Here is a 23,191-nt window from a genome sequence, read left to right as displayed (position 1 = left end):
GCCAAGCCCCCTGACTGTGCCCCACGGGACCCCCAGCCAGGCGGGCTCCCTCCCGTCACCCAGACCCCTGCCCTCAACACTCACTTTCTAATCCCCCCACGAACGGCATGAACATAGGCTTTTAAATGGAGTGGCTCAGGATGACTTCAAGGCCCGGGGCAGGCGGCCTCCCTGCTGCTGGGGGTTGGGGGGGGGGGCACGGTTCAGGGCTGGCCTGGCTCGTCTTGGGCCCACAGGCCAGCACACACGGCGGGCCCCTGCGCGGGGCGGGGGCAGAGCACGGAGCACGCAGGCCCGGACCGTCGCCACGAGCAGCACTTTATTCGAGTGTGATGGCTGGCTCCAGTCACAGGCCGAACCAGCCGGGGACGCCCCCGCGCCGTGGGTCGGGGCTCTGGCGCCGCCGCTGCTCCTCCAGCACCTGGTCCTGGAGGTCCTCGTCCACAGAGCTGCCTCCGGGCCGCTTTCCCTTGGGAAACAGATCTGGGAACGTGAAGGTCTGCCCGTGTGCCTGGGGAGAAAACAGACAGGCTGAGCCCAGGACCCCCGCGGGGAGGTCCCGTCCGTGGGGAGACTGAACTGCCCGCCCCACACCTGCAGGACAGACGCACAGCCAGAGGACAGGTGCGTGGGCTGGGCCTCGGCCTTCGGCAGCGGAGGCCACTGCCGTGACAGGGCCCTTCTCACTGAGGCCAGCTCTTGGAGGAGTGTCTGCACTGGGCAAGCCTAGCGAAGCCCCTACTCCCGGCAGGAGCTGCCAGGCCAGACTGCAGGCAGAAGGGCAAGGGAGACGGGCACAACTCGTGTCTGCTGCCTCCCCGGAACACTTCCCACCTGAGGCACCTACAGGCCTTCACCCCCATTAAAGACCCCTCCCGCTCAGCTTGGCAAACAAAAGGCATGTAACAGACAATGAAATGTACATGTGAGCAGTCTATAAATCAAGACCGGCTTTGCAAATTAACTGGTTTTACGTCTTTCACTGAAAATTCAGAATGCAGGAGGGCCAGCTAAGTCCCAGCCTGGACCCCCAACACACGGCCGGGGTACACCAGCCCAGCCCGTCAGGGAGCCAGGGAGAGGAGGGGACCCTAATGGTGGGAGGTGAGGGGCCACCTCCACACACGGCACATGGGCAAAGCTGCTCCAAAGACTGGAGGGGACCCCGGTGATGTTCCCAGGGCCACGCTGCCCACCTCTGGACGGGCAGAGAGGGATGGGGGCCGGCACCCGGATCTGGAAAATTTTAATAAGGAAAATCAGTGAAGTGAGCTTGGTTTTTGGAGACCCTTGTTTCGTGAAGAAGTCTGGATTCGGGCAGGCGGCCAAGCGCGATCTGCAGCAGCCCACAGCGCCGGGCCCAAGAGTGGGGTGTTCACAAAGCCCGCTCACGCAGCGAGCGCAGGCCGAGCCATGAAAGGCCGTGCCTGTACGCGCGGTAGCCCGCCTGCAGGAGGGTCGCTCACACACTTCAAGACTCTCTTTCTTCTTCTTTAAAATACCAAAGGGCAATAGTTTACAGGCAGGGCTGCTTGCCCAGAATGGGGGATTTATGTTTAATATACCGAGGTGATTCTGCTAGTTTTCTGAGGTGGGGAACCCAAAGTGACATTTTTAACTATAAATACAAAGACGGCAATCCGCAACAGCCTGGGAGGGACGGAGGGCGCCATGGAGAGAGTCCCCCACCGTCTCTCCCCGCGACGGGGCTCCCTGCCTAGAGAAGGTCACCCTGTGCTTTCAGAAATAACACTCTCCACCCTTGTGAAGCTGATGAGCAGAAAAGTACAGGAGGGGGTGGGGGCCGAATCCAGATTTCTTTACGAAACAGGGGTCTCCAAGAACATGCAGCCTCTGTCCCTGGCAGGCTGCAGCTGGGGGCCGAGGCTCCTTGCTGTGGGGTGACCCAGGCTCGCCAGCTCCCCAACTCTCCACCAGAAAGACGTTTATTGGGTTGTGGGGGGAACTCTGGGACCCTCACTCTGAAACCAGCTTTCTCAAAGCAGCCAACCCCACACGAATCTGGGGGCTTCCCTTGTCCTTCGGGCCGACGCTCAGCATGCTCCACCGTCAGCTCTGATGAGGGGCTGGGAGGGAGGCCTCCAAGGACCCGTGGGGGACAGAGAAGGGAGCCCTTCACGGGGTGAGGGCCCAACCTCCCGGCCGGTTTCCAGGCAGAGATCTGCTGGAGTCAGCAGGGAGGGAGTCCGTTACGAATTTAATTTTGGAGCAGAGGGAAGCGTGCCCGGTGGGGACGCGCTGGGATTTCACAGGGAAGAAAGGCGGCCGGGTGGCAGCTGCAGGTACGCGGCTTCCAGAGTGAGGTGGGGCCGGGAAACGCCGGGGCTCAGATGACTCAAAAGCCACTTGTAACTATAGCCCCCGCTCAAGGGCCTCGTGGCGAATGCCGACATATGGGGTGTCAACCGGCTGCCATGACAAAGACAGATGGCCCGCCTGAGCGCAGAGGACACAGGCGTCTTTATAAGGCCAACGGCTGCTCTCCCGGCCTGGATTGGCTGATTTTATGCACAGCAAATATTAGGCCAAATAATTACGGGGGCCCCCGTTTAGAACAACTGTGACTGTTTTTCAGAAAAACTGCCATGCTAACTGGGTCTTTCACCAAACTGCCTCCTAAGGCCCGAAACAGGGCCCTGGGTGGAGGTGTTTTCATAATAACACCACTGCCACCTAGCGGCCGGCCCGCGGGCACCCGCCCGGCCAGGCTGTTTACAGGGAAACCGAAGGAGCTGGCAGACCCCTGCCCCCACCCCACCCCCGCCAGGGTTTCAAACCCTCCGTGCACGGGTCCAAGGTCACCTGCCCCATCAGAGGGGCCCCACCTGGAGCCCATGTGCCTCGGTGCCGGCAGCCAGGCTGCAGACCCTGACTCCAGGGGCTCTCTGTCCCGGAAGCTCAGGCCGGCAGGAAGGGCGGAGAGGGGTTTTGGAAACGTGGGTCTCAGTCTCACCAGCTGCAGACCCTGACTCCAGGGGCTCTCTGTCCGGGCAGCTCAGGCCGGCAGGAAAGGCGGACAGGGGTTTTGGAAATGTGGGTCTCAGTCTCACCAGCTGGGGGTTTCAGTCAGCAAAGGCTCGGTGGGGTGCTGGACCCCGTTCCCATAGCCCCTGCCAGGCAGGAGGCCGTGTGAAGAGAACCTGGCCGGGGTCGAGGGGGGAGCAGGAGCCCACAGTCCAGTCCAGGGGAGAGGGGGCCAGTCAGGACCCAGGACTCCCCCGGTGGTCTGCCCCGGAGACGGAGGCCCCTGCAGTCCCCAGGCACCAACTGCTCCCCAGCCTGGACGCTGGTTACTGTCTGAACCGACGCCCAGGCCAGGGAGCCTGCTTCTGCCCTCAGCAGGCCCTCAAGAAGTTCCCCAGAGCCTGCCCAGCCCCTTCCACCCCAGCTGAACTGCACCCCAGCCCCTCCAGGGGCTCCGTGCGGGTCAGAACCAAGGGCTGGCCTGGGCCCCGGGTTCCGCCCACCCCGGGGCAGGCAGGGCCGAGCGCTCACCAGCTGCACGTAGGCCACCTTATAGTCTGGCTGCTTTACCCTGACGTTCCTGTGATCCCTCCTCCCGTTGGAACCTGTCGGAAGCGGGAGAGACAGAAGCCTTCACTCCCAGCATGCAGCTCTCAGCCCCACTAACCCAGGAACCCGCTTTCTAGAAAGAGGGACACACGTGGGCACCCACGTCTAAGGGCGGCAGGCGCACGCCCGGCGGGCACCAGCCTCTGCTCAGTGCAAACCCAAATGGGCCTAAGACAACCAGAGAGCCGGCTTTCCCTTGGTGTCCTGGAGGCTCCTGCAGCCTGACCTCCCTTTGACAGAGGGTCGTCATATTTACAACTAGGCAAGCAGGGGCTGGGGAGCAGGAGTCAACAGGAAGGAATGAGAAAAGCCCAGCAGAGTAACATGAGCACTTTCCTGACCGACGCCAGCGTGGGGGCGTCAGGCGGGGGCCCTGCTCTGAGGAGTCGGCGGGAACCAGGCCTCCAAGTCCCAGCCCTGGGAAGGAGGGGCCCTCTCCCCCGAGGCGGGCCTGTTTCCTCACATGCAAAGGACCACGTGCTAGAGGGGCTGACAGGGGCCAGGCCAGCGAGGCTGGCAGCCTGGCCTGCTGAGCTCGGGGAGGAAGCGTGGCCCCACGACCCACCGTGCTGCACCCTCGTCCGCACGGCGGCCACCGGCACGTTGTAGATGCGCTCGAGGTAGTTCCTGAGGTCCACTCTGCTCATCCTGGGGCAGGAGGGGAAAAGGGGGGCTCTGAACAGGGTGGAGAAGGGAGGAGCCTGCCGGGCGGCACGAGCTGCCGAGCGCAGACACCGGGTGGGAGCCGCCGGGCAGGCCGCCCGCTGACCCTACAGTGGCATCTGGGCGCAGCGACATGGGGGCTCTGTCCTGTTGCCCTGCCTGGGGGCCGAGCTGGCGAGCGGAGGGGAGGGGTGGTCTGCGAGTGCCCTCTGGCTGCTGGGAGCCGCCCGCTCCACAGCTGCCACCCTGTCCACAGCGAGCCCCCCCCCACCCCCCCCCGCAGGCGTCTCCCAGAAAGGATGGCCAGGGCGGTGGTGATGCTGTCCCCTCTGTCCCTGACAGGGCCCAGCCTCTCCTGCCCTGGCCTCTGAGGCAGACGGCATGACCCTCAGCTCCCATGGAGGCTCGAGCTGAGGCCAGAGCCCCGAGGCCTCAGTATGGGGTGCGGAGAATCTGTGTCTCCTCAGCAACGGGGGCCTCTGTGAAGGACCCACCCAAGGGTGGAGGCTTTGGGAGCCAGGGTCAGAGCCCAGCCTCCTGGGAAGGGTAGCCAGGCCGAAGCAAGAAAAGCAGCTGGGTCTCTCAGGCTGGACTTCCCCGGGGTGGCGAGGAGCCCAAGGCGCCCTCAGCCGAGGCTCTGCACACACCAGGCCTTGGTGCAGGGCTGCCAGTAGTTTCTTTGTGGTGGGAAGAACCTTGCTGTGAGTGGGGTCCAGTGGCACCTCCAGGGCCGTGGGCCTCTCGGCCTGAATCCCTCTGGGGCGGGGGAGGCTTACTCCATCGGGATCCGGAACTGCACAGTATCCTCGGGCTGGGCCGTGCCGGGCCGCACCAGCTGGATGAAGAAGTTGGTGCGGAAGACCCGGAGCTGGGGGTTGCCCAGCTGGTACAGAGGGTACCTGCAAGGGCAGGGGGTGGGGAGAGGGGTCATGTCAAACGCCCAGAACACGAGGCTCCCGGGACGCCCCGACAGGGTCCACAGGTCATCACGCCCACGGGGCTGAGGAGCCAAGGGGGCAGTCACCCTCAGGTCAGCCCTTCCCTCACGCGGTATGGGGCAGCCAGTCCCGTCCCCGGGGCAGTGTGGCCTGCTGACCCTCAAGGTCGGCCTTTGGAAAGAACCAGTGAATGATTCACGAGCGGACGACGTGCCCACCCTGCCCTGTCAACAGGCTCAGAGTCATGTGTTTGTTCAAAGTGCCGGCTGCACAGGCACACGGCCCCTGCGTGGCTGTCCCCCCGGAACGGGCCTCCGGTTCCCTTCCGCTTAGGTGAGGTGGGATCAGTCAGAACCAGCTTAATCTGCACTGGCTCAGTGCCGCTGAGAGGACAAGGACGGGGCCACCTCCACTCCCGCCCCCCACCCCCCGCCCCCCCTGTGCTGGAAGCGCCAGCTCATCCTTGGCAAGAGTGAAGATCAAACGATAAAGGGTGAGCAAACAGGAAAAACAAGATAAGGGGCTCAGGAAGGCAGCGTGCAGGTCGCCAGTTACACGCTCACTGCCCACCTCCCTCACCCCTCAAACCCCCAAAGGGGGGCAGAGACATCCAGAATGTATGGGCAGCCACCACCTGTGGCTCCAACCCACCCACTCCAGCTGGACCTACGCCCCCATGGGTCTGGTGGGCCAGGAGGGCCACACTGCCAACCGGACCCAACCAGGCCTCGGGGCTCATGGTCCAGGGAGGTGGGGGGCCCAAGGTCGGCAGGGCCTGTGAGGCGTCAGGGGTCCACTGGGAGCCCAGGGGAGGTGTTTCGGTGAGGGTGGGGACAGGGGCTGACGATGCCATCAAGGGTCCTGGTGACCAATTTGCAGCAGGGCACACGACCTCTGACCTGGGGGAGCAGCAAGCAGGAGGGAAGGGAAGCTCAGTGAAGCCAAGTCCCACGATGCCTCTGGGCCTTACAACTCTGGGGAGTAGGACCGGGCCAGGGGCCGAGGTCCTGGGTGGGGCATCCTGAGGGTGGCAGGGCCTGAGGGCCCTAACACAGGCTGGGACGCCCGCGGGCAGGCCAGTGATGAGCTGAGTGCCAGCTGACGTCTACTGGGGTCTCCTGGTGACCCCGTCGCACGTGGCAGCTGCAGGGACACCAGCAGCAGCACCTCCCGACGGCAGAGCGTCGGGCGCAGGGCGGGCGGGCCGGCGTGCCCGCCCACGGCCGAGCCTCGCCCTGTCCTCGTGGGGGCCGGGCCGGCGAGTGGCCACCGGGCTCGCCTCTTCCCCCTGGTGACCGGCCGCGGGCACTGCAGGGGCCACGGTCCGGGCCCCCGGGGAGCTGCCGGGGCGGGGGGCGCGCGCAGCCCGCGGGGCCCGAGGCCGGCGCGGCACCGGCCTCCCGCCCACCTTCGCCGAAGGCCAGGCTCGACCTCGGGGGAGGCCCGGGCCCCGCGGGCCCCGCAAAGGGCCCCGCAACGACCCCCGCCCCGCCCCGCCCCCACGGGAGCCCAGACGCCGCGCGTCCCGCCGGGGCCCCGAGTCCCGACCCCGCGGCCCGGCGCCGCGAGCCCAGCCTGGGGGCGGCCACGCCCCCGACCCCGCGCGCCAGGACCCCCCACTCACAGCACGTTCCGCGCCATCGCCCGCTTCCGGGGCCGCGGCCGGAAGGAGGGGCGGGCCCTACCTGGGCCCGCCCCCCGGCGCAGCGCCCCCTGGCGCCCGGGAGGACGCGCGCCGCCCGCACACCTGGGCCCCACCTGGGCCCCACCTGGGCCCCAAACCCTGCACACTCAGCGCCCTACTTGTGCCCGGCCGCACACCCTAGTGTCACCAGCCCCACACGCCCTCCCTCCGCTCTGGAGCCCAGCGCACCAGTGGACCACCACGGACACCCCTGCGGATGCCCCGTGACTCCAGCCTAGTGCCCAGGGACACTGCGGGCCACCCACCACCCAGAGCCTGCCACCCTTCCAGCTGGTGGCCCAGGTAGGAGACTGGGGAAGCGGGGAAGGTGTGAATTCGTGGGAGGCCCCAGTCAGTAAAGGGTCTGCCTGCCGTTGCAGGAGACCTTGGTTCAATCCCTCAGTTGGGAAGATCCCTTGGAGAAGAAAATGGCAACCACTCCAGTGTTCTTGCCAGGAGAATCCCATGGACAGAGGAGCCTGGTGGGCTACAGTCCATGGGGTGGTAATAGCTGGACACAACTGAGAGGCTAAACCACCACCTCTCTCCACCTGGCCCCGGGAGCTGCCTCCCTCTACTGCCCTACCCCAGTCCTTCTGGCCAACTCCTCATGCCCTGAGACGCCCCTCAGGGACCCCGCAGCCATGCCTGCCCCCTAGCCTCCCTGAGGCCATTGGCGTCTCCAGGTCGCAGCTGGCCCGCCCTGCTTTCAGTCTTGGCACAGCCCTCACTGGGGTCCCGTCACAGAGCGGGATCAGAGACCCTCCATTGCTCCCCCCACCCCCATGTACACACAACAGTAGACCCGGGGGGAGCAGGGCCCCAGGCTGGGGGCAGGACGGCAAGGAGGCAAGAGCAGGGGAGCCTGGGAGGGCGCAGGGGCTGCTCCTGGGGGCCCCAGGGCGGGAAGGGGCTGGAGGGCCCCCTTCACTGTCATGCTTGGTGGGGGAGGCCCTAAGTGGGCTTGTCTAGGATGAAGAAACCGATGGTGGGGCGCGGCTGCTGGGGGGGTCAGCTGTGAGTGGGGGGTGGTGTGCCTGCTGGGGAGGGCAGGGGAAGGCCAGGCAACGTCTGGCCGCAGCCAGGGCCCAGCGAGGCTGACGGTGACCATGGCAGGGCCCTGGAGGTGAGGAGAGGGCAGGAGCTGGAGGACGGGGGTCCCCCAACCTGGAGGCTGGGGAACTTTCTGTTTCATTTGTAAAGCTTTGACTCCGCAGCCACATGCCAACCCAGAGGCCTCCATGTTGCTCCTAACGGGGCTGCAACACGCGGATGGGAGGCGGCGTGGGTCGGCGTCCTGCTGGTCCTTGGTAGGCGATGCTCTGATCAGTGAGGCTGAGAGCGCGGAGGTCCTCAATGGGGTCTCAACGGTGCGGACCCCACAACACTAGACCCCTTCTCTGATTGTCTGCCAGCTGGATCCTTCCCCTTCCGGCCTAGGATCTGTGAGTGTGAGGTGAGTGGGTCTCAACCCCCACAGCCCGGGAAGCCCGCGGGTGGCCTCCCACCCCACTCCCCCCACACTCCCCCCGGCCTGGGTCATCACCTTCCCCCCTTCCCAAGCAGCACACAGCTTCGGGGGCTGAGTCTGCCAAACAGAGGAGAGGATGCCAATTAAATTCAAAGCTCAGATAAACAACTGTCTTTATTGTTTTTTAATAGACTCTTTAAAGAATGATTTTAAGTTTATAGGGAAATTGCTGAGAAAGTACAAAGGATTCCCATACACTCAGCTTCTCCTGCCCCTCAGCCTCCCATAGCATTAACACTTACACTAGCGTGACACGCATGTGGCAGCCGATGGAGCAACGCTGATATATTGTTGCTAGCTGAAGTCCATAGTTGGCTTGGAGATCCGCTCTTGGTGGGCATTCTACAGGTTTTGCCAGATGTTCAGTGACCTGTGTCCACGTGACAGCACCTACGGGGAGAGTTGTTGCCCAGAAAACCCGCGGAGCGGCTCCTGTCCGCCCCGCTCCTGACCCCCGCAGCTGTGGGCCATCCTGCTGTCTCCGCAACCGTGGGTCTGCTTTGCCAGACTGTCCCCTAGTTAGGGCCACATGCTTGGTAGCCTTGGCAGACTGGCTTCTCTCTCTCGGCATCTACACCTCCTCTGCATCTCTTCACGGCTTCCTCGTGCCTTTCCTTTTAGAACTGAGATGCGATGGCTGGATGGCATCGCCGACTCGATGGACGTGAGTCTGAGTAAACTCCGTGAGTTGGTGATGGACAGGGAGGCCTGGCGTGCTGCAGTCCATGGGGTCGCAAAGAGTCAGACACGACTGAGCGGCTGAACAGAACTGACCTGGTAGGCCATCATCTGATGTACTGCGGAAAGGTACCCACTCCCCCACTGAGGGGCATCTTGATGGCTTCCCCATGTTGGCCGTGATGAATAAGCTGCAGACTCATCCAGGAGCAGGTTTTTGCAGGGACTGAAGTTTTCAGCTCTTTGGGGTTAGGAACCAAGGGTCATGGTGGCTGAACCGCATGGTGTGTGTGCTGCGTCGTAAGAGGCCGCCTCGAGCTCCCACCAGCCACGAGGCGGCCTCTGCTGGTGCCAGTGTTTTGGTTCAGGCCTTACAGACATGTAGGGACAAAGTTCTTTATTTTAGGCAAACATTTTCATGTGTTAGATATGACGTCCTGACATGGGTTCCCCCCCAGCCCCTAGCTTGGTGCCAGGGAGACCCAGCAGTGGCCCTGGGGAGGAGGCGCCCCCCACGGGCGGGTGAGGATGGGGGTGGGCAGGAGCCCTCCCAGGGGGTGGCCTCCCTGCTGTGTTTTGCAAGCCAGACTGGGGAGTGGGGGCTTCTTCCTGAGAGTAGAAGGGCGTCCCCGGAGGGCTCCAAGTTGGGAGTTGTGGGGAGGAAGATAAGACAAGCCTGGAAGTGCCTTGGGGCTGCTGCTGAGGCCCACAGTGCCTGAACAGATGAAAGAGTGAGGCACACTGGACCGGCTGGGGAAGGTGCAGGCAGCAGGGGCAGAGGTGGGAGGGGCTGTGGCTTTACAGGAGGCCGTCAGAGAGCCTCTGGGGGAGCTGGCATCCCCAGGGCACGCAGAGGCCGCGTGTGAAGGCCCCCAGCCACGTGACAGAGGCAGAGGGCGGGGTGGGGGGGCGAGCCCCGGGCCCGCAGGTCTCCCCAGGTTCACAGGCCCAGAAGCTGAGCAGGTCTCCCCCTCCTGGGGTCGGGGGGGCTTCTTCACAGAATACAACTGAGTAAGTCATTGGCCACTGACCGTGCGCTCACCCTCCGGCCTGTCTCCCCTCCCCGAGGCGGTGGGGGTCCTGGGGTCCCTCCCGACTCAGGGCAGGCTCTCCTGCCGCCAGCCCCCTTCCTTGGGTCTTTTCCCAAAGCTTCCCCGTGATCGTCACTCCAGCAGCACAGAAGAGGGACTCGCTGTGAGCATGAATGGCAAGGCCCCCACGTCCGCTTCACGGCTCTCGGGGCTTCCAGGACTGGGGAGGAACGCAGCAGGCGCCCTCACCGGTGACGCTGTCTGGACCCCACTGCTGGGGCGCCAGGGGAGGGAGGCGTGGGCCGGGGCTGGGGGCAGCGCCAGACATGTGGGTCTTAGGAACCTCAGCATCACCGCCTGCTCTTGTAACCTGGGAGGCTCCGAATGTTCCAGAAAGTTCCAAGGGCCGTTCTGAAGAGGGAGGGGGAGGCCAGTACCCTCTGACAGAGGGTACGTGCAGTCGAGCACACGTCTCGTGGGAGATGTTTGTAATGGTTCTCATGCCTTTCTAGGCGTGAGGAGACGCAGGAAGCCGGGTTTACGGCGCGTTCTCCTGGAGCGCGGCCTGCGGGCCAGTCCTGCCAGTTTTCCCAGCGCGCCTCATCCTGCCCTTTGTCCTCAGCCCCTGCAGGGCGTGTTGCCGGCCAGCGCCGGTGGTGGGTGATGGCTTCATTCCTGCAGAACTGGATGATGGGCAACATTCCTTATTTTACGGTCCCTTCCCCTTCTGTCTTCACTTCAGCCCAGACTCCAAGGGCGCCGCGTGACCAGCCTGTTCCGTGGCGAGGATTTCCGTGACGGGTGCCTCAGGCTATGTGACCGAACCAGACCCTGGCAACAGTCGGCCCAGGCCTCGGGACCCCCAGTCTGACTCCTCTGCCACGGGCTGCTTCTTCCTGCCCCTGGAATTTTACACGGTTACAGCGATTGATCTGACGGAACCGTCTGCTGGTCAACCCTTTCAAGTCGTCTGTAATCATCATTTGTTTTATCCGAGGCTCAGTCACATTGTTTTTGATCAAAGAAACAATCGTCTTGTAAAATAGGCGGAATACACGTAATATAACGAGGGGCGTTAATGAGGTCATGAGTGTGGCTTTAAGCTCAGAATGTCTATTGGTGTGGCCCTGTATCTCCCCCGATCATCTGGCCAGTCTGTTATGTACCAGTTGCTATCTTTAAGGGAAATGATATGCTGCTCATAAAGTCCACCAAAGATGTCTGCACGTCCAAGGCCAGCGGTGGGTCATCGTGACCCCTTACAGGACCGAGAAAGGAATGTTATCTTCTAAAGAGTTACATGGTTGACGTCAAGACAAGAAAAATAGATTTTTATGGTTGAGCAGGTATTCCTTTCCTTGGGGAGGTCTGGTTAATGCATAATGCAGGCGCAGAATGCCCGCCAGAGGGGAGCGGGGAGGCCAAAGGGCAGGGGGAAAAGGAATGTCGTGTTAAAATTTTCCTTGCCTTGCCTTAAAACTTGAATTTTTTTTCCTCAGGTGTCTGCCATCCATGTTTAGAGGTACTGGTGTGGCCTGGCTGGAGGAGGTCCACTGAGCCCCGCAGGTCTGTCCCCAGGAGTTCCTGGCACTGTTGGGGGACCATGTGTCTGGCTTCCTGGAGGGTAGAGGGGTTGCCTCTCGCTGGGGTCTGCACGCAAGCACCGGGGTCCTCAGCAGGGAGGGCGCAGGGGTGGGGGCCGTGGGGACACTCGACGCCCCAGTTGTCTGCACTCACACTTGGTTTGCACACCTTTCTGGCGTGTTGCTGGGTCGCCCGTGTTTCTGACCCTGTCACCGGCCTGTCATTTGCTCACGGTCCCCTCTGAGGCTCTGTGATGGGCTCGTCTCTGGAGGTCCTGACCCCCAGCACCTCAGGACGCAGCTGTGCTAGGAGCGGGGCCTTTGCAGAAGCAATCAGGTGACGAGGCAGTCATTAGGGTGGGCCTGCTCCAGGGGGACCCAGGTCCTTGTGAGAAGAGGTCAGGACACAGACAGACGCAATGGGACGGCCCCGTGAAGGCTCGGGGGAGCGCGGCCGTCTGCAGGCAGAGCAGGGAGTCCTCGGGGACCCAGCCCTGCCCACACCTGGGTCTCGGGTTTCAGCCTCCAGGAGAACGACAGTGAATGTCTGCTGGTTAAGCTGCCCAGGCTGTGGGCCTTGTCATGGCCACCTAGCAAACTAATTAGGGTGTTAATGTTTTCCTTATGGATTTCCAAGTGCTTTTAAGGTATTAATTGTATTACCCCCTCTGGGCTTCCTGGTGGCTCAGTGGTAAAGAACCTGCCTGCCAGTGCAGAGACACAGGTCTAACCCCTGGATTGGAAAGATCCCCTGGAGAAGGAAATGGCAACCCACCCGCGTATTCTTGCCTGAGAAATCCCGCAGATAGAGGCACCTGGCGGGCTACAGCCCACGGGGTCGCAAAGGGTCAGACACGACTTAGGGACCGAGCAACAACAATACCCCCTTGTCTGTCATATTTTACCCCAGACGTTTTCCCACTTTTGTCATTTGCCGTTTAGTTTTTCAAAGACAGCTCTGTTGAGGTGTGGTTGGCATATTAATACAGTGCACTGCCCATTCTCAAACACATCCCGAGACAGGTTCTGACCTGTGCAGACCCCGTGAGACCATCACCCCCGTCAGGATGGCAGGCACGTCCGTCGCCTCTAAGAGTGTCCTCTGGCCCCTGCCACCTCTCCCCCCAACCGCTCCATGCCGTACCCCACCCCCAGTTCTCAATAACCAGTGGCTGTGTCCGTACCCATCTTCTGGGGTTTCCTATAAATGGAAGTACGAAGCATGTACTCTTTCTTGCCTGACCTCTGTCTCTCAACATGACTATTTTGAGGCTCATCCGTGCCTTTTCATGCATCAGTGGGACATTCCTTCTGATTGCCATCGTATGGACACAAAAAGAATTTTGTTTACCCTTTCATCTGCTGGTGGACATCTGGCTTGTTTCCAGTTTTTGTCAATTAAAAATAAAGCTGCTATTTACATTCATGTGAAAGTCTTGGTAAGGACAAACATTTCCTTTTCTCGTGGGGAAATGCCTACAAGTAGGATTACAAGATCACATGTGCACTCAACTTTTACAGAGAAAGAGGCGCTGCCAAACCGTATCGGTTTATGCTTCCAACAGAGACGTGGGCCCCTCCTTGCAGGCCATTTGGATGGTCAGTCTTTTTGATTTTAGCTCCTCTCCTAGAGTGGTGACCTGTAACTTCATTTTGAATTTTCCCAGTAACTGATGGTGTCGGGCACCTTTTCATATCCTGATTTGCCGTCCAATTATCGTGTTTGGTGAAGTGCCACTTCTAAGACTGCGTTTTCCCCATTTTCAAAAGTTGGTTTGTTGTTCTGTTTTGAGAGTTCTTTATGTATTCTGGATCAGCCCTTTATGAAATGTGTGCTGTGCAAAGGATTTTCCCCCTGTCGGCGGCTTATCTTTTCATTGTCCTTACAATGCCTTTTGAAGGGCAAAGTTTAAAATGTCTTGGTGCATTTCAACTTACCCATTCTCTTTTTTCTTTGTTTTAGGGATCATGCTTTCCATACCGCATGTAAGAGACCTTGGCATTGTCTGAGCTCACAGAGATTCTCCCCTGAGGTTTTATGGTTCTAGTTTCACATTCAGGTCTGTGATTTGTCCACTTGGAGCTAATTTCTGGGTGTAGTGTGAGGTATAAATCCAAGTCCTCCGCCTCCTCCTTTTTCTCCTTCATTTGCTTGTGGATATGCGGTTTGTTGGAAAGGCTGTTACTTCTGCACTGAATTGCCTCTGCACCTGTGGATAATCAAGTTGTCCCTGAATAAAGGAGTTTCTCCTTCCTGCTCTTCAAGCTACGTCGCTTTTTCTTCTTGCTTGATTGCACCAGCAAGAACCTCGAGTAGAGCAGACAGCCTTGTCTTGCTCCTGGCTTAAGTGAGAAAACATTCAGTCTTAGACACCCTTGTTGGGCAAAGGAAGTTTTCCTCTATTCCTAAGTTTGCTGAGAGCTTTATTTTTTTTTAAAGAAATCAGGATTGAGTGTTGAATTTTGTCAAATGCTTTTTCTGCACCTACTGAGATGATTAGATGGGTTTTGTTTTTCAGTTTGTTAATGGTGAATTACTGACTGATTTTTACCTGTTGTCCCAACCCTGCGTTGCTGGGATAAAACACACTTGGTGCTGACGTATGATCAATATTATGCATACTGAGTTCCAGGTGTTCGTTTTGTTTAGGGCTTTTGCGTGTGTGTTTATGAGGAATGGTGGTCTGTGATGTTCTCTTCTTGCACCATCTTTGGTCTTGGTTACCAAGGTAACACTGGCCTCATAGACGAGTCAACATTTTCTTGTAGACTTTGTACTTGGTCGTTGTTCAGGAGCTCAGTCGTGCCCAACTCTTCGTGGCCCCATGGACTGCAGCACGCCAGGCTTCCCTTCCACGCTCAAACCCATGTCCATCGAGCCGGTGATGCCATCCAACCATCTCCTCCTCTGTCGTCCCCTTCTCCTCCTGCCCTCAATCTTCCCCAGCATCAGGGTCTTTTCCAAGGAGTCAGCTCTTCACATCAGGTGGCCAAAGTATTGGAGCTTCAGCTTCAGCATCAGTCCTTCCAGTGAATATTCAGAGCTGATTTCCTTTAGGATGGATGTAGTTGCTATTATTTTTTCTTTAGCCATTTGGTATAACCCACCAGCGAAGCCATCTGGGTCTGGAGTTTTCTTTGCAAGAAGGTTTTAAGTTACACTTTCAATCCTTTAATAGACACAGTAGTTCAGACTATCTTTGTCTGATTGGTCTTTGCTATTTTGTTTTGAAAGACACTTTCATCTCACTTGTGAAGCTCATTATCATAAAGTTGTGCATAATATTCCTTGGTTCTTCTTTTAATAGCTGTACAATCTCTGTTGGGCCCCCTGATAACTCAGTTGGTAAAGAACCCACCTGCAATGCAGGTGACCCCGGTTCGACTCCTGGGGCGGGAAGATCTGCTGGAGAAGGGACAGGCCACCCACTCCAGTCTTCTTGGGCTTCCCTGCTGGCTCAGCTGGGAAAGAGTCTGCCTGCAATTTGGGAGACCTGGGTTCAGTCCCTGGATTGGGAAGATCCCCTGGAGAACGGAAGGGCTACCCCCTCCAGTATTCTGGTCTGGAGAATTCCATGGACTGTATAGTCCGTAGGGTCGCAGAGAGTCAGACACAGCTGAGCGGCTTTCACACTCGGTATTGATGCCACCTCCTCGTTCCTGATACCCAGCACTCCATCTTTCACTTTTTTTCATTTCCTGATCTGGTTTATCGGTTTTTATTGGTCTTCTCAAAAAACAAAGCTTGGGTTGGTTTTCCTGCTTTTTCTATTGTCCTTCTGCTTGCTGTTTCATCAGCTTCTTCCTGGTCTGTATCATTTCCTCTCTCATGCTTACTTTGGGCTGATTTGCATTTCTTTTCTTATTTTTCTTAAGGTAGAAGCTGGGGTCACTGATTTGAGCGTTGAAATTGCACCCCGACTCCTGCTCTAGCCGTTTTGCACAAGTTCCCATGTGCTCTGTTTTCATTTTTATTCTGTTGAGAATCCTTCCTAATTTCCTTTTTGATTTTTCCTTGACTCAAGGACTATTTAGAAGTGTGTTATTTAAATTCCAAATGTTTGAGAATTTCCCAAAGACTTTTTCCTGTTATTGATTTAAAATTTAATTCCATTATGGTCAAAGAATATAATTTATGTAACTTGAGTCCTCCTCAACTTATTAAGCCTTGTTTAATGGCCCGGAACATGGTCTGTACTGGTAAGTGTTCCGTGCGCACTTGGAAAGAATGTGTGTTTGAATGCATGCTCTATAAATGTCAATCAAGTCAAGTACTGCCCTAGCCTCCTAACTTCTTGCTGATTTTTCTGCACTAAACAATTAATCATTAATTTCCAATTAATTATTGATAGAGGGGTACTGAAATCTCGGAGTGTAACTCTGCATATTAATCCCGTCAGTTATAGCCTGTTCAGCTTTATGTTTATTTCAAAGGTCTGTAATTCCTTGTAACCTTCGTGTGTCTTTATGTTAAAACCATGCTGTATATTTAAACCGTGCTTCTTGTAGGCAGTACATAGGAGGATTCTTCCTTTTTTAACCCCAGTGTGACCATCTCTGCCTCTTAACTGGGGCGTTTAGACCAGTTACACGTAATGTGCTTAACCGTGGAAGGAAACAAGTGCGTCGTTTCTCACCCGTGTTCTACGGGTCCTGTCTCTTTCTTCGCCCTCTTACCTCTTCTGCATCAGCCAGGAGTTTTCTGTGTCCCGTCTCCCTGCCTTCGCTGCCCTTTCTATCTCTGTTGCTGTCTGGCGGGTGCTTTAAGGGGTCTGCAGCGTTGGCTCCCCGCAGTTGCTCTCAATTGATCGGCTTTCCTCCTTACGGCTCTCTGTTTTCCTGCTTCTTTGCCTGTTTGCTAATTTTTGACCAGATGCCAGACATTGCGTGTCTCCCCCCTCGTTCGTGCAGGACCTCTTTCTACTCCTACGAATGTTCTGGAGCTTTGCTCTGGGGAGCGGTTAAATCACCTGGCCGTGATCTGATCCTCTCTGGTCTGGATCTTTTCGGGGTTTGTAAGGTGGGCCTGGGGAAGCGCCCCATTCGGGGTTAACTGCTCCCCGTGTAATGCAGGAATTTTCCAAGTGCCCAAGGCCCCGTGAAGTGTCCATTTTCCGAGTCTGGTTGGTGGGAACGGACCCTGTTCCCAGCCCTGCCTGAGCAGTGGACGTTGGCCCCTCCACCCCTCCTGGTGTTTCTCTTCCAAGCCTTGAATAATTTCCTCCCAGGCACGTGTTGTTCTTTACCCGACTGGATATGTGAGTGGGCCCCTCTGCAGGTCTCCAGGGCTCCCTGCGCACGTGCTCCTCGCCAACACTCCATGCCATGAACTTTCGTTGCCTGGGTGCCCCGGACCCTCAGCTCTTTCTCATCAGTTCCAGGATCCCGCTGGGCTCCCCCGTTTCCCCTTCCTCTCTCAAGGAAGCAAGTTGAGCAATTCTAAGCCTGAGGCTTTTGTTTCTCATCTCCTAGGGACCGATGCTCATAACTGTCTGATGTTTACTGTCCTGAAAAATGAGTTGTTTCCTGCACATATATGAGTCCTTGTTGTTCCTTTGTTTGGAGGGTTGCTCCAGGCAGGAGGATAAATGTGGCCCCTGTGTCTCCATCTTGCCCAGAAGCAAATGTCTGCCTTTTACTTTGGATGAGCATGTTTTGATATACAGAAACAAACCTTTTAAGTAATGAACTTTACTAAGTCTCTTCTACGATACTTTCATTGTTTGTGAGCTTAGAAAACTGTTGCCAGGATGCAAGCAGATAAATACCTACCTATATTTCTCTATAGTTGTATTTTAAACTTTTTTATTTTCTTCCACATACTGACCTTCTGTAACTCTCCTGGCTTGTATTTTTGATATTTGGTATATTTGGTCCTGGAGTAAAAAAAAAAAAAAATCTCATTACCCTTTCTCACTTCCTGAATACATTTCTGATTTTTCTCAACCTCCTGATTAAATATCCTGCAACCTCTGATAGAGGTGCTGCCAGATTCTTAGGGTTTCGTGGTTATCAGGATGATAGATGTTGTAAATTGAAATAACTTGTATGACCTACAGGAGACGAGGGGCTCCACGCCACTGCCTGTGCCTGGCGCCACTTCTTGTTGTCGTGTGACCTTGGCACTCAGCTCAGCCCACTCTGAGTTCCAGTTTGCTCTTCTGGAAAATGCAAGTGATGGGAGTGTTTGCCTCCCGGGGCTCCTGTGAGGATTTCCAGAGACAAAGGCGAGGCGGCTCTGCCCGGCTGCTGGTCTGCAGGGAGCCCTCCGCACACATCAGACAGGCTGCCCTCACTCCTGAAATCTGCTCTTAATTTTCAAAATTTTCTTGGCTCTTCCTGCCTATTTTCCCTTGTATGTGAATTTTAGGTTTGTCTTGCCAACTCCCTCCCCACCCCTGGCTCACCCCTCACCCCCAAATAAATCCTATCAGAATTTTGGTTGGAAATCTGGCGAACCTATACATGAATTTGGGAAGATGTGATGTTTGCAGACGTCCTGCCCAAGCATGTGGTGTGTTTTCTGTCTCTTTCTTTTTCAGACTCCATGTTTTTATTTCTCATTACAGCCTGTTGTTTTCTTCCTACAGATCCTGAACATTTGAAGGTTTTTGCGAAGTATTTTTTATGTTCTTCGCACCCCCTCTCCTTTTTGTTTGAGAAGAACATTTTTTAAAATTCTGCTTCATCTTCTAACTGGTGGTTGCTAGAAAATCATAAAAATATTGATGTAGAATGTGTCTTTTGCGTCTGGCGCCTTTCCTGAACTCTCTCATCCGTTCTGAGTGCTCTTCCGCTGGCCCTCTCGGGGCTCCTAGGAATGCGGTATTTTGGTCTCCTCCTTTCCAGAAGTTGCACATCTTATTTCCGTTTAGCATCTTTTGCATTGTCTTCAGTTTATAGAGCGGGGCTGAGCAGTAATGGTAAAAGCAGGCATCCTTGTTCGGTTCCTGTCTTGGACTCCACCATCCAGGGTAGATAGAGGAAGTGCTTATTTATAATTTTCTATAGTTTATTGAGCGTGGTGTTTTGTTCTCAGAAATAAGGATTGACTTTCAGCAAAGATCCTTCCCCCGATGTTTAACGATCCTGAACTATTTAAGACCTGCCAGAAACATAAATAAAGGTAGGAAGAGCCTGCATCTGCCGCCCACCACTTGGCTTAAGAAAGACGAAGGACGTGAGGAAGGGTCCCGGGGCTCTGAGTGACCCCTCACCAGAGAAGCCCTCCCCCGCCGAGGGGACCGCTCGTCTGAGCGCTGCATTCCTCGCAGGCAGGCCTATGGAACTTATCTCCATGCATCGAACCACATCTGGGGAGTCCCACTGCCCTGTGTTTTTCCTTTGGCGCCTTTCTCAGCGCTCCCAGCGCTGTTTGGGAGCCTTTGCCAGGACACGCACGCAGCTCTGGGCCGTTGTTTTAACCGTGTCAGCTCCACTCACAGATACTCCCCAGCGTGCCTCCTCTTGGTGGAGGGTTGGAGCTGCCCTCATTTTCCGTAATTACCAACAAGAGTGTGCACTCAGCAGAAACCACTGGGCCTTTGCAAGCTGCCCAGGGGCGGACAAATGAGTCTCCCAGGTCTCATCCTCCAACGCCTCCTCCCAGGATGAGCGAGCACGCTTCAGCGAACACCTCTCTCCCCAGGCCTTGAAAGGGAGGTGCAGACAGGAGGCTTGTGAGAACAGGGCCCCCCTCCTGGATCACGCCCCCGGCTCACACCACCGACACGGGGCCTCCAGCGTTCCGGACGCGACCAAGGCCTCGCACCCCGCTTGTCCGGCCCTTTCATCTCTCTTGGTCTGGCGGAGGCCATCACTTTTTTGTTGTCGCTCTTCTCCGTCACTTTATTAACTTTGCAGACGCCAGTGCCATAACACTCGTGCTTGTTTACAGTTGGACATGACATTGCCAGACAGCCGTTCTCTCCTTAAGTAGCCATGATGGAGCCGCTGTCTTCACATGATACTTCATTACTTCTCCACCCACGCTCATGGTAAACCCAAGTGTGGAGAGATTAGAAACAACAGATTGTATACGGCGTTGTGTGGATTCTGTATTTTCTCTAGCATCCAGCATGCATTACTTATTTTCATGGGAGTGTAGCTGATTTATAAAATTGAGTCCGCACTGCTGTATAGCAAGGTGATTCGGTTATACATACATACACATTCTTTCTTTTTTTTAATGTGCTCTTCCATTACGTTTATCACAGGATATTGAATGCAGCCCCCTGTGCTACACAGTAGGGCCTTGTCCTTCACTCGTTCTTTCTTGCTTTGAAGGATCGGTGACGGCCGTGAAGAGTCTGGGCGAGTTTTCTTGAAGAGGATCTCACAATCAAGTTGGTTGGACAGTTTCTTCACGGTCAGACCCAGGCTGAACTTTGGGGCCAGAATACGGCTTCAGTGGCGCTGGGGCCCCTGGGCTCTTCACGGCCAGGTGCCCGAGGCCCGAGGCGCTCACTCTTGACGCTGCTGAGACTGCTCACCAGCTTCAGATGAGGCTCACCAGGTTTCTGTTTCCAGGTACCATTTTAACTTGAAAAATAGTGGGAGAAATGTTCACGTCTAGGGTGCAAGGCGCTCACTCTGATTTAGCTTGACTTTTATGCTAAGGAAAGCAGCCTGTCGGTGGCCTATCAGACGTCCACTCGACGTCTGTTTTGATCTGTCAAGGACAGGGTGTCCTGACCAGAAGGAAAACGTGTCTGTGTTAAAATAAAGATGAAGCACCTCCCTTCCCGGACACCAGTGCCGTTCCTCCTTCAACAGGTCGCCCTTCCCGGGTGCGGAGGCCGCGCGGGCGCGCTGGGTGTGCACTTCGTCCCCAAGGTCGTGTCCGGCTCTTTGCGGCCCCATGGACTGCGGCCCACCAGGCTCCTCTGTCCCTAGCATTCTCCACTGTCCCTAGCATTCTCCTCTGTCCCTAGCAGTCTCCAGGCAAGAACACTGGAGTGGGTAGCCATGCCCTTCTCCAGGGGGTCTTCCTGACCCACGGATCCGAACCGCATCTCCCTCATTGCAGGCAGATGCTTTACCATCTGAGCCACCAGGGAGGCCCATTTTGTAGTAAAATGGAACTTTAAAACAGAAGTGGGGAATTGTGTTTTTACAGCCTACCAGCTCCCGTCAGATGGGCAGTGCCCGCAGGGGCCGTGGCTGGCTTCTACACCTGGAATCAACCCCGTCCTTGCAAGGCCTTGTCCGGCCCTAAAATGGCCTGGATGGGGACTCTTTGGACATTTCAAAATGGATTTTTTCTTTTTTTGCCCTTATAGTTAAAGAAGGCTAGCTCTGTAAAACATCCCTCTCTCAAGATTCTGACCCTGAGAGAACAGAAGTGCTCCCGGGCGGAAGCTTGGTGTTAGAGCTCTTATCACGCCCTTGATATGCAAGCACAACCCCCCTTGCTTGTGACTATAGCCTTGGCTCAGCTGCTGCTGCTAAGTCACTTCAGTCGTGTCCGACTCTGTGCTAGAAGAACCTAAAACTGAAAAAAAATAAGGGGAAACTTTTAAAATTGAATCAGGAAAACTATGAGATCTTTGTCTGTGTCTATCTGGATATATGTACATCTTTGTATACTTATAAATAGGGTTCTTTGTTACTTGTGGTTAATATCACCGAAATTAATTTGTGAAAGAGCTCTGTTTAGTTGACTGGCAGTATAGACTCCGCTGGTGGTTCAGACAGTGAAGAATCTGCCTGCGATGCAGGCGACCTGGGCTTGATCCCCAGGTTGGGAAGATCCTCTGGAGAAGGGAAAGGCTACCCGCTCCAGTGTTCTTGCCTGGAGAATCCCAAGAACTGAGGAGCCTGGCGGGCTACAGTCCTCGGGGTCACGAAGAGCGCCTGAACTGAACATACACACACGCACAAGTGCTTATACTTTACATATAACGTGTAAATATTTCTAAATGTAACAAAAAACTAAGGTTTTAGAAGGAATCATGTGAGATAGGATTGATCTTCAATAAATTAAGATAAATGTAAGTTGTGGGTTTGATTACCACAGGCATGTCCTTAGGGCCATCGACATTAAGTATAATTAAGAGAACAGACTGCTGGTTGCCGAGGGGGAGGGAGGTGGAGGAGGGGTGGAGGGGAGTTTGGGGTTAGCAGATGAAGACTATTATACAGAGAATGGATAAACAGCAAGGCCCTGCTGTCTAGCACAGGGGGCTATATTCAATATCCTGTGATAAACCGTTATGAAAAAGCATAGTAAAGAAGGATTTCTGTGTGTGTGAATAACTGAGTCAGTCTGCTGTGCAGCAGAGATTGGTGTAACATTGTAGATCAGCCACACTTCATTTCAAAAGACCGAGGGACTCCCCTGGCGGTCCAGTGCTTAGGACTCTGCGCCTCCATTGGAGGCGGTGTGGGTTTGATCCCTGCTCAGGGAAGTAACATCCCATGTGCTGTGGGGTGCAACCAAAAATTTAGAAATTAAAAAAAATCGAGAAAAAAGGATCATTGTGTTTTGTGGTATGTCTACTTAAAAACAGTTTCTCCAGATTTTGGTAATTTGAAACTTTAGTTTTGCTAAATTAAATTAAATGACGGGAATTCAGTACATAGCCAGATCACTTCCAATGGAGATAAAATACTAAAACAAACTTGCTAAGCAAGTCCAAGTTTACCTACTGTATCTTCTTAACAGAGAGACTAAAGCTGTTTGGGTTTCCTGGACACATGTCTTATACCACATTGAGAAGATAAATCGTGCTGAGGGGGAATGGACGTTTCTAGAGGTTACAGGATAGGTTTACAAGTTTGCCCACCAGGAGATGCTGAGATGACAAACAGTTCACAGTTGCTTGCTTCTTGATTTTTGCTAAAGATTCAGGTGTTTTTAAGGGCTACAAATTATAGTATATACGCAATTAAAGCTACTGCGACCTCTTTGCCCATCGGCAGCTGAATGGACGAAGAAGCTCTGCTACGTGTACACGATGGGATACTACTCAGCTGTACAGATGGACACACTGGAGTCGGTTCTAATGAGGTGGGCGAACCGAGAGCCTATTATACAGAGTGAAGTAAGCCAGGAGAAAAGCAACTATCGTATATTAACGCGTGTACGCGGAGTCCAGAAGGACGGTGCTGATGAACCCCTTCTCAGGCAGCAGCGGAGATGCAGACGTAGAGGGCAGACTTGTGGGCCCAGAGGACGCGAGGGCGGGACGCACGGACGGAGCAGCCTGGAGACGTGAACACCACCGTGTGTGAGACAGACCGCGGGAGCTCAGGCCCGGTGCTCCGGGACAACCTGGAGGGGTGGGAGGTGGGGAGGGGGGAGGGAGGGGACGCACGTGTACCCGTGGCCGGTTCATGTCGATGTGTGGCAGAGACCAGCACAGCGTTGTAAAGCAATCACCCCCCAGTTAAAAATAAATAAAATTTTAAAAAGCAACTTTAAAAAGGGAGACATTTCAGCAAACAGGGAGGAAGCTGGGAAGGAAAATAGTAAGATGCATGTTTTC

At 55.8% G+C, this 23,191-nt stretch overlaps 1 protein-coding gene and 1 long non-coding RNA gene across 6 annotated transcripts; one reads left to right on the top strand and one right to left on the bottom strand.

The window, feature by feature from the left end:
- Window positions 1-304: 304 nt before the first annotated feature.
- MRPL23 (mitochondrial ribosomal protein L23) lies at window positions 305-6,843 on the bottom strand. Of its 3 annotated transcripts, XM_068976324.1 has the most exons (5): window positions 6,820-6,843; window positions 5,034-5,156; window positions 4,160-4,242; window positions 3,517-3,590; window positions 305-511 (listed from the first exon to the last, which is right to left on the bottom strand). In XM_068976324.1, exons 1-5 carry the CDS (start codon window positions 6,834-6,836, stop codon window positions 347-349), a joined length of 462 nt encoding a protein of 153 aa, XP_068832425.1. In that variant the 5' UTR covers window positions 6,837-6,843; the 3' UTR covers window positions 305-346. The 3 variants fall into 3 exon arrangements, with proteins under 3 accessions (XP_068832425.1, XP_068832424.1, XP_068832426.1); XM_068976323.1 differs by lacking the exon at window positions 6,820-6,843 and having other exon boundaries at window positions 5,034-5,304; XM_068976325.1 differs by lacking the exon at window positions 6,820-6,843 and having other exon boundaries at window positions 4,953-5,087.
- A 1,175-nt stretch (window positions 6,844-8,018) lies between these two features.
- LOC138083813 (uncharacterized) lies at window positions 8,019-22,965 on the top strand. 3 transcript variants are annotated; one of them, XR_011145178.1, is made up of 7 exons: window positions 8,019-8,335; window positions 9,032-9,187; window positions 10,862-11,465; window positions 11,619-11,685; window positions 19,989-20,231; window positions 22,626-22,713; window positions 22,831-22,965. It is a non-coding gene; the product is annotated as an uncharacterized lncRNA (long non-coding RNA). The 3 variants fall into 3 exon arrangements; XR_011145179.1 differs by having other exon boundaries at window positions 22,626-22,747; XR_011145177.1 differs by having other exon boundaries at window positions 22,626-22,965.
- Window positions 22,966-23,191: the final 226 nt, after the last annotated feature.

The sequence above is a fragment of the Capricornis sumatraensis genome, chromosome 8 (assembly GCF_032405125.1).
Source record: "Capricornis sumatraensis isolate serow.1 chromosome 8, serow.2, whole genome shotgun sequence".
Classification (NCBI taxonomy): domain Eukaryota; kingdom Metazoa; phylum Chordata; class Mammalia; order Artiodactyla; family Bovidae; genus Capricornis; species Capricornis sumatraensis.
This window is presented reverse-complemented; position numbering and strand designations above follow the sequence as displayed.

Excerpts from the sequence above, each read along its gene's own strand:
- MRPL23 (XM_068976323.1), bottom strand. The coding sequence starts at position 5,188 with ATGACCCCTCTCCCCACCCCCTGCCCTTGCAGGTACCCTCTGTACCAG. Across the intron at positions 3,591-4,159 it reads GCGGACGAGGGTGCAGCACG|GTTCCAACGGGAGGAGGGAT; the intron begins GTGGGTCGTGGG and ends CGCTTCCGACAG. Across the intron at positions 512-3,516 it reads AGGTGGCCTACGTGCAGCTG|GCACACGGGCAGACCTTCAC; the intron begins GTGAGCGCTCGG and ends TTTTCTCCCCAG.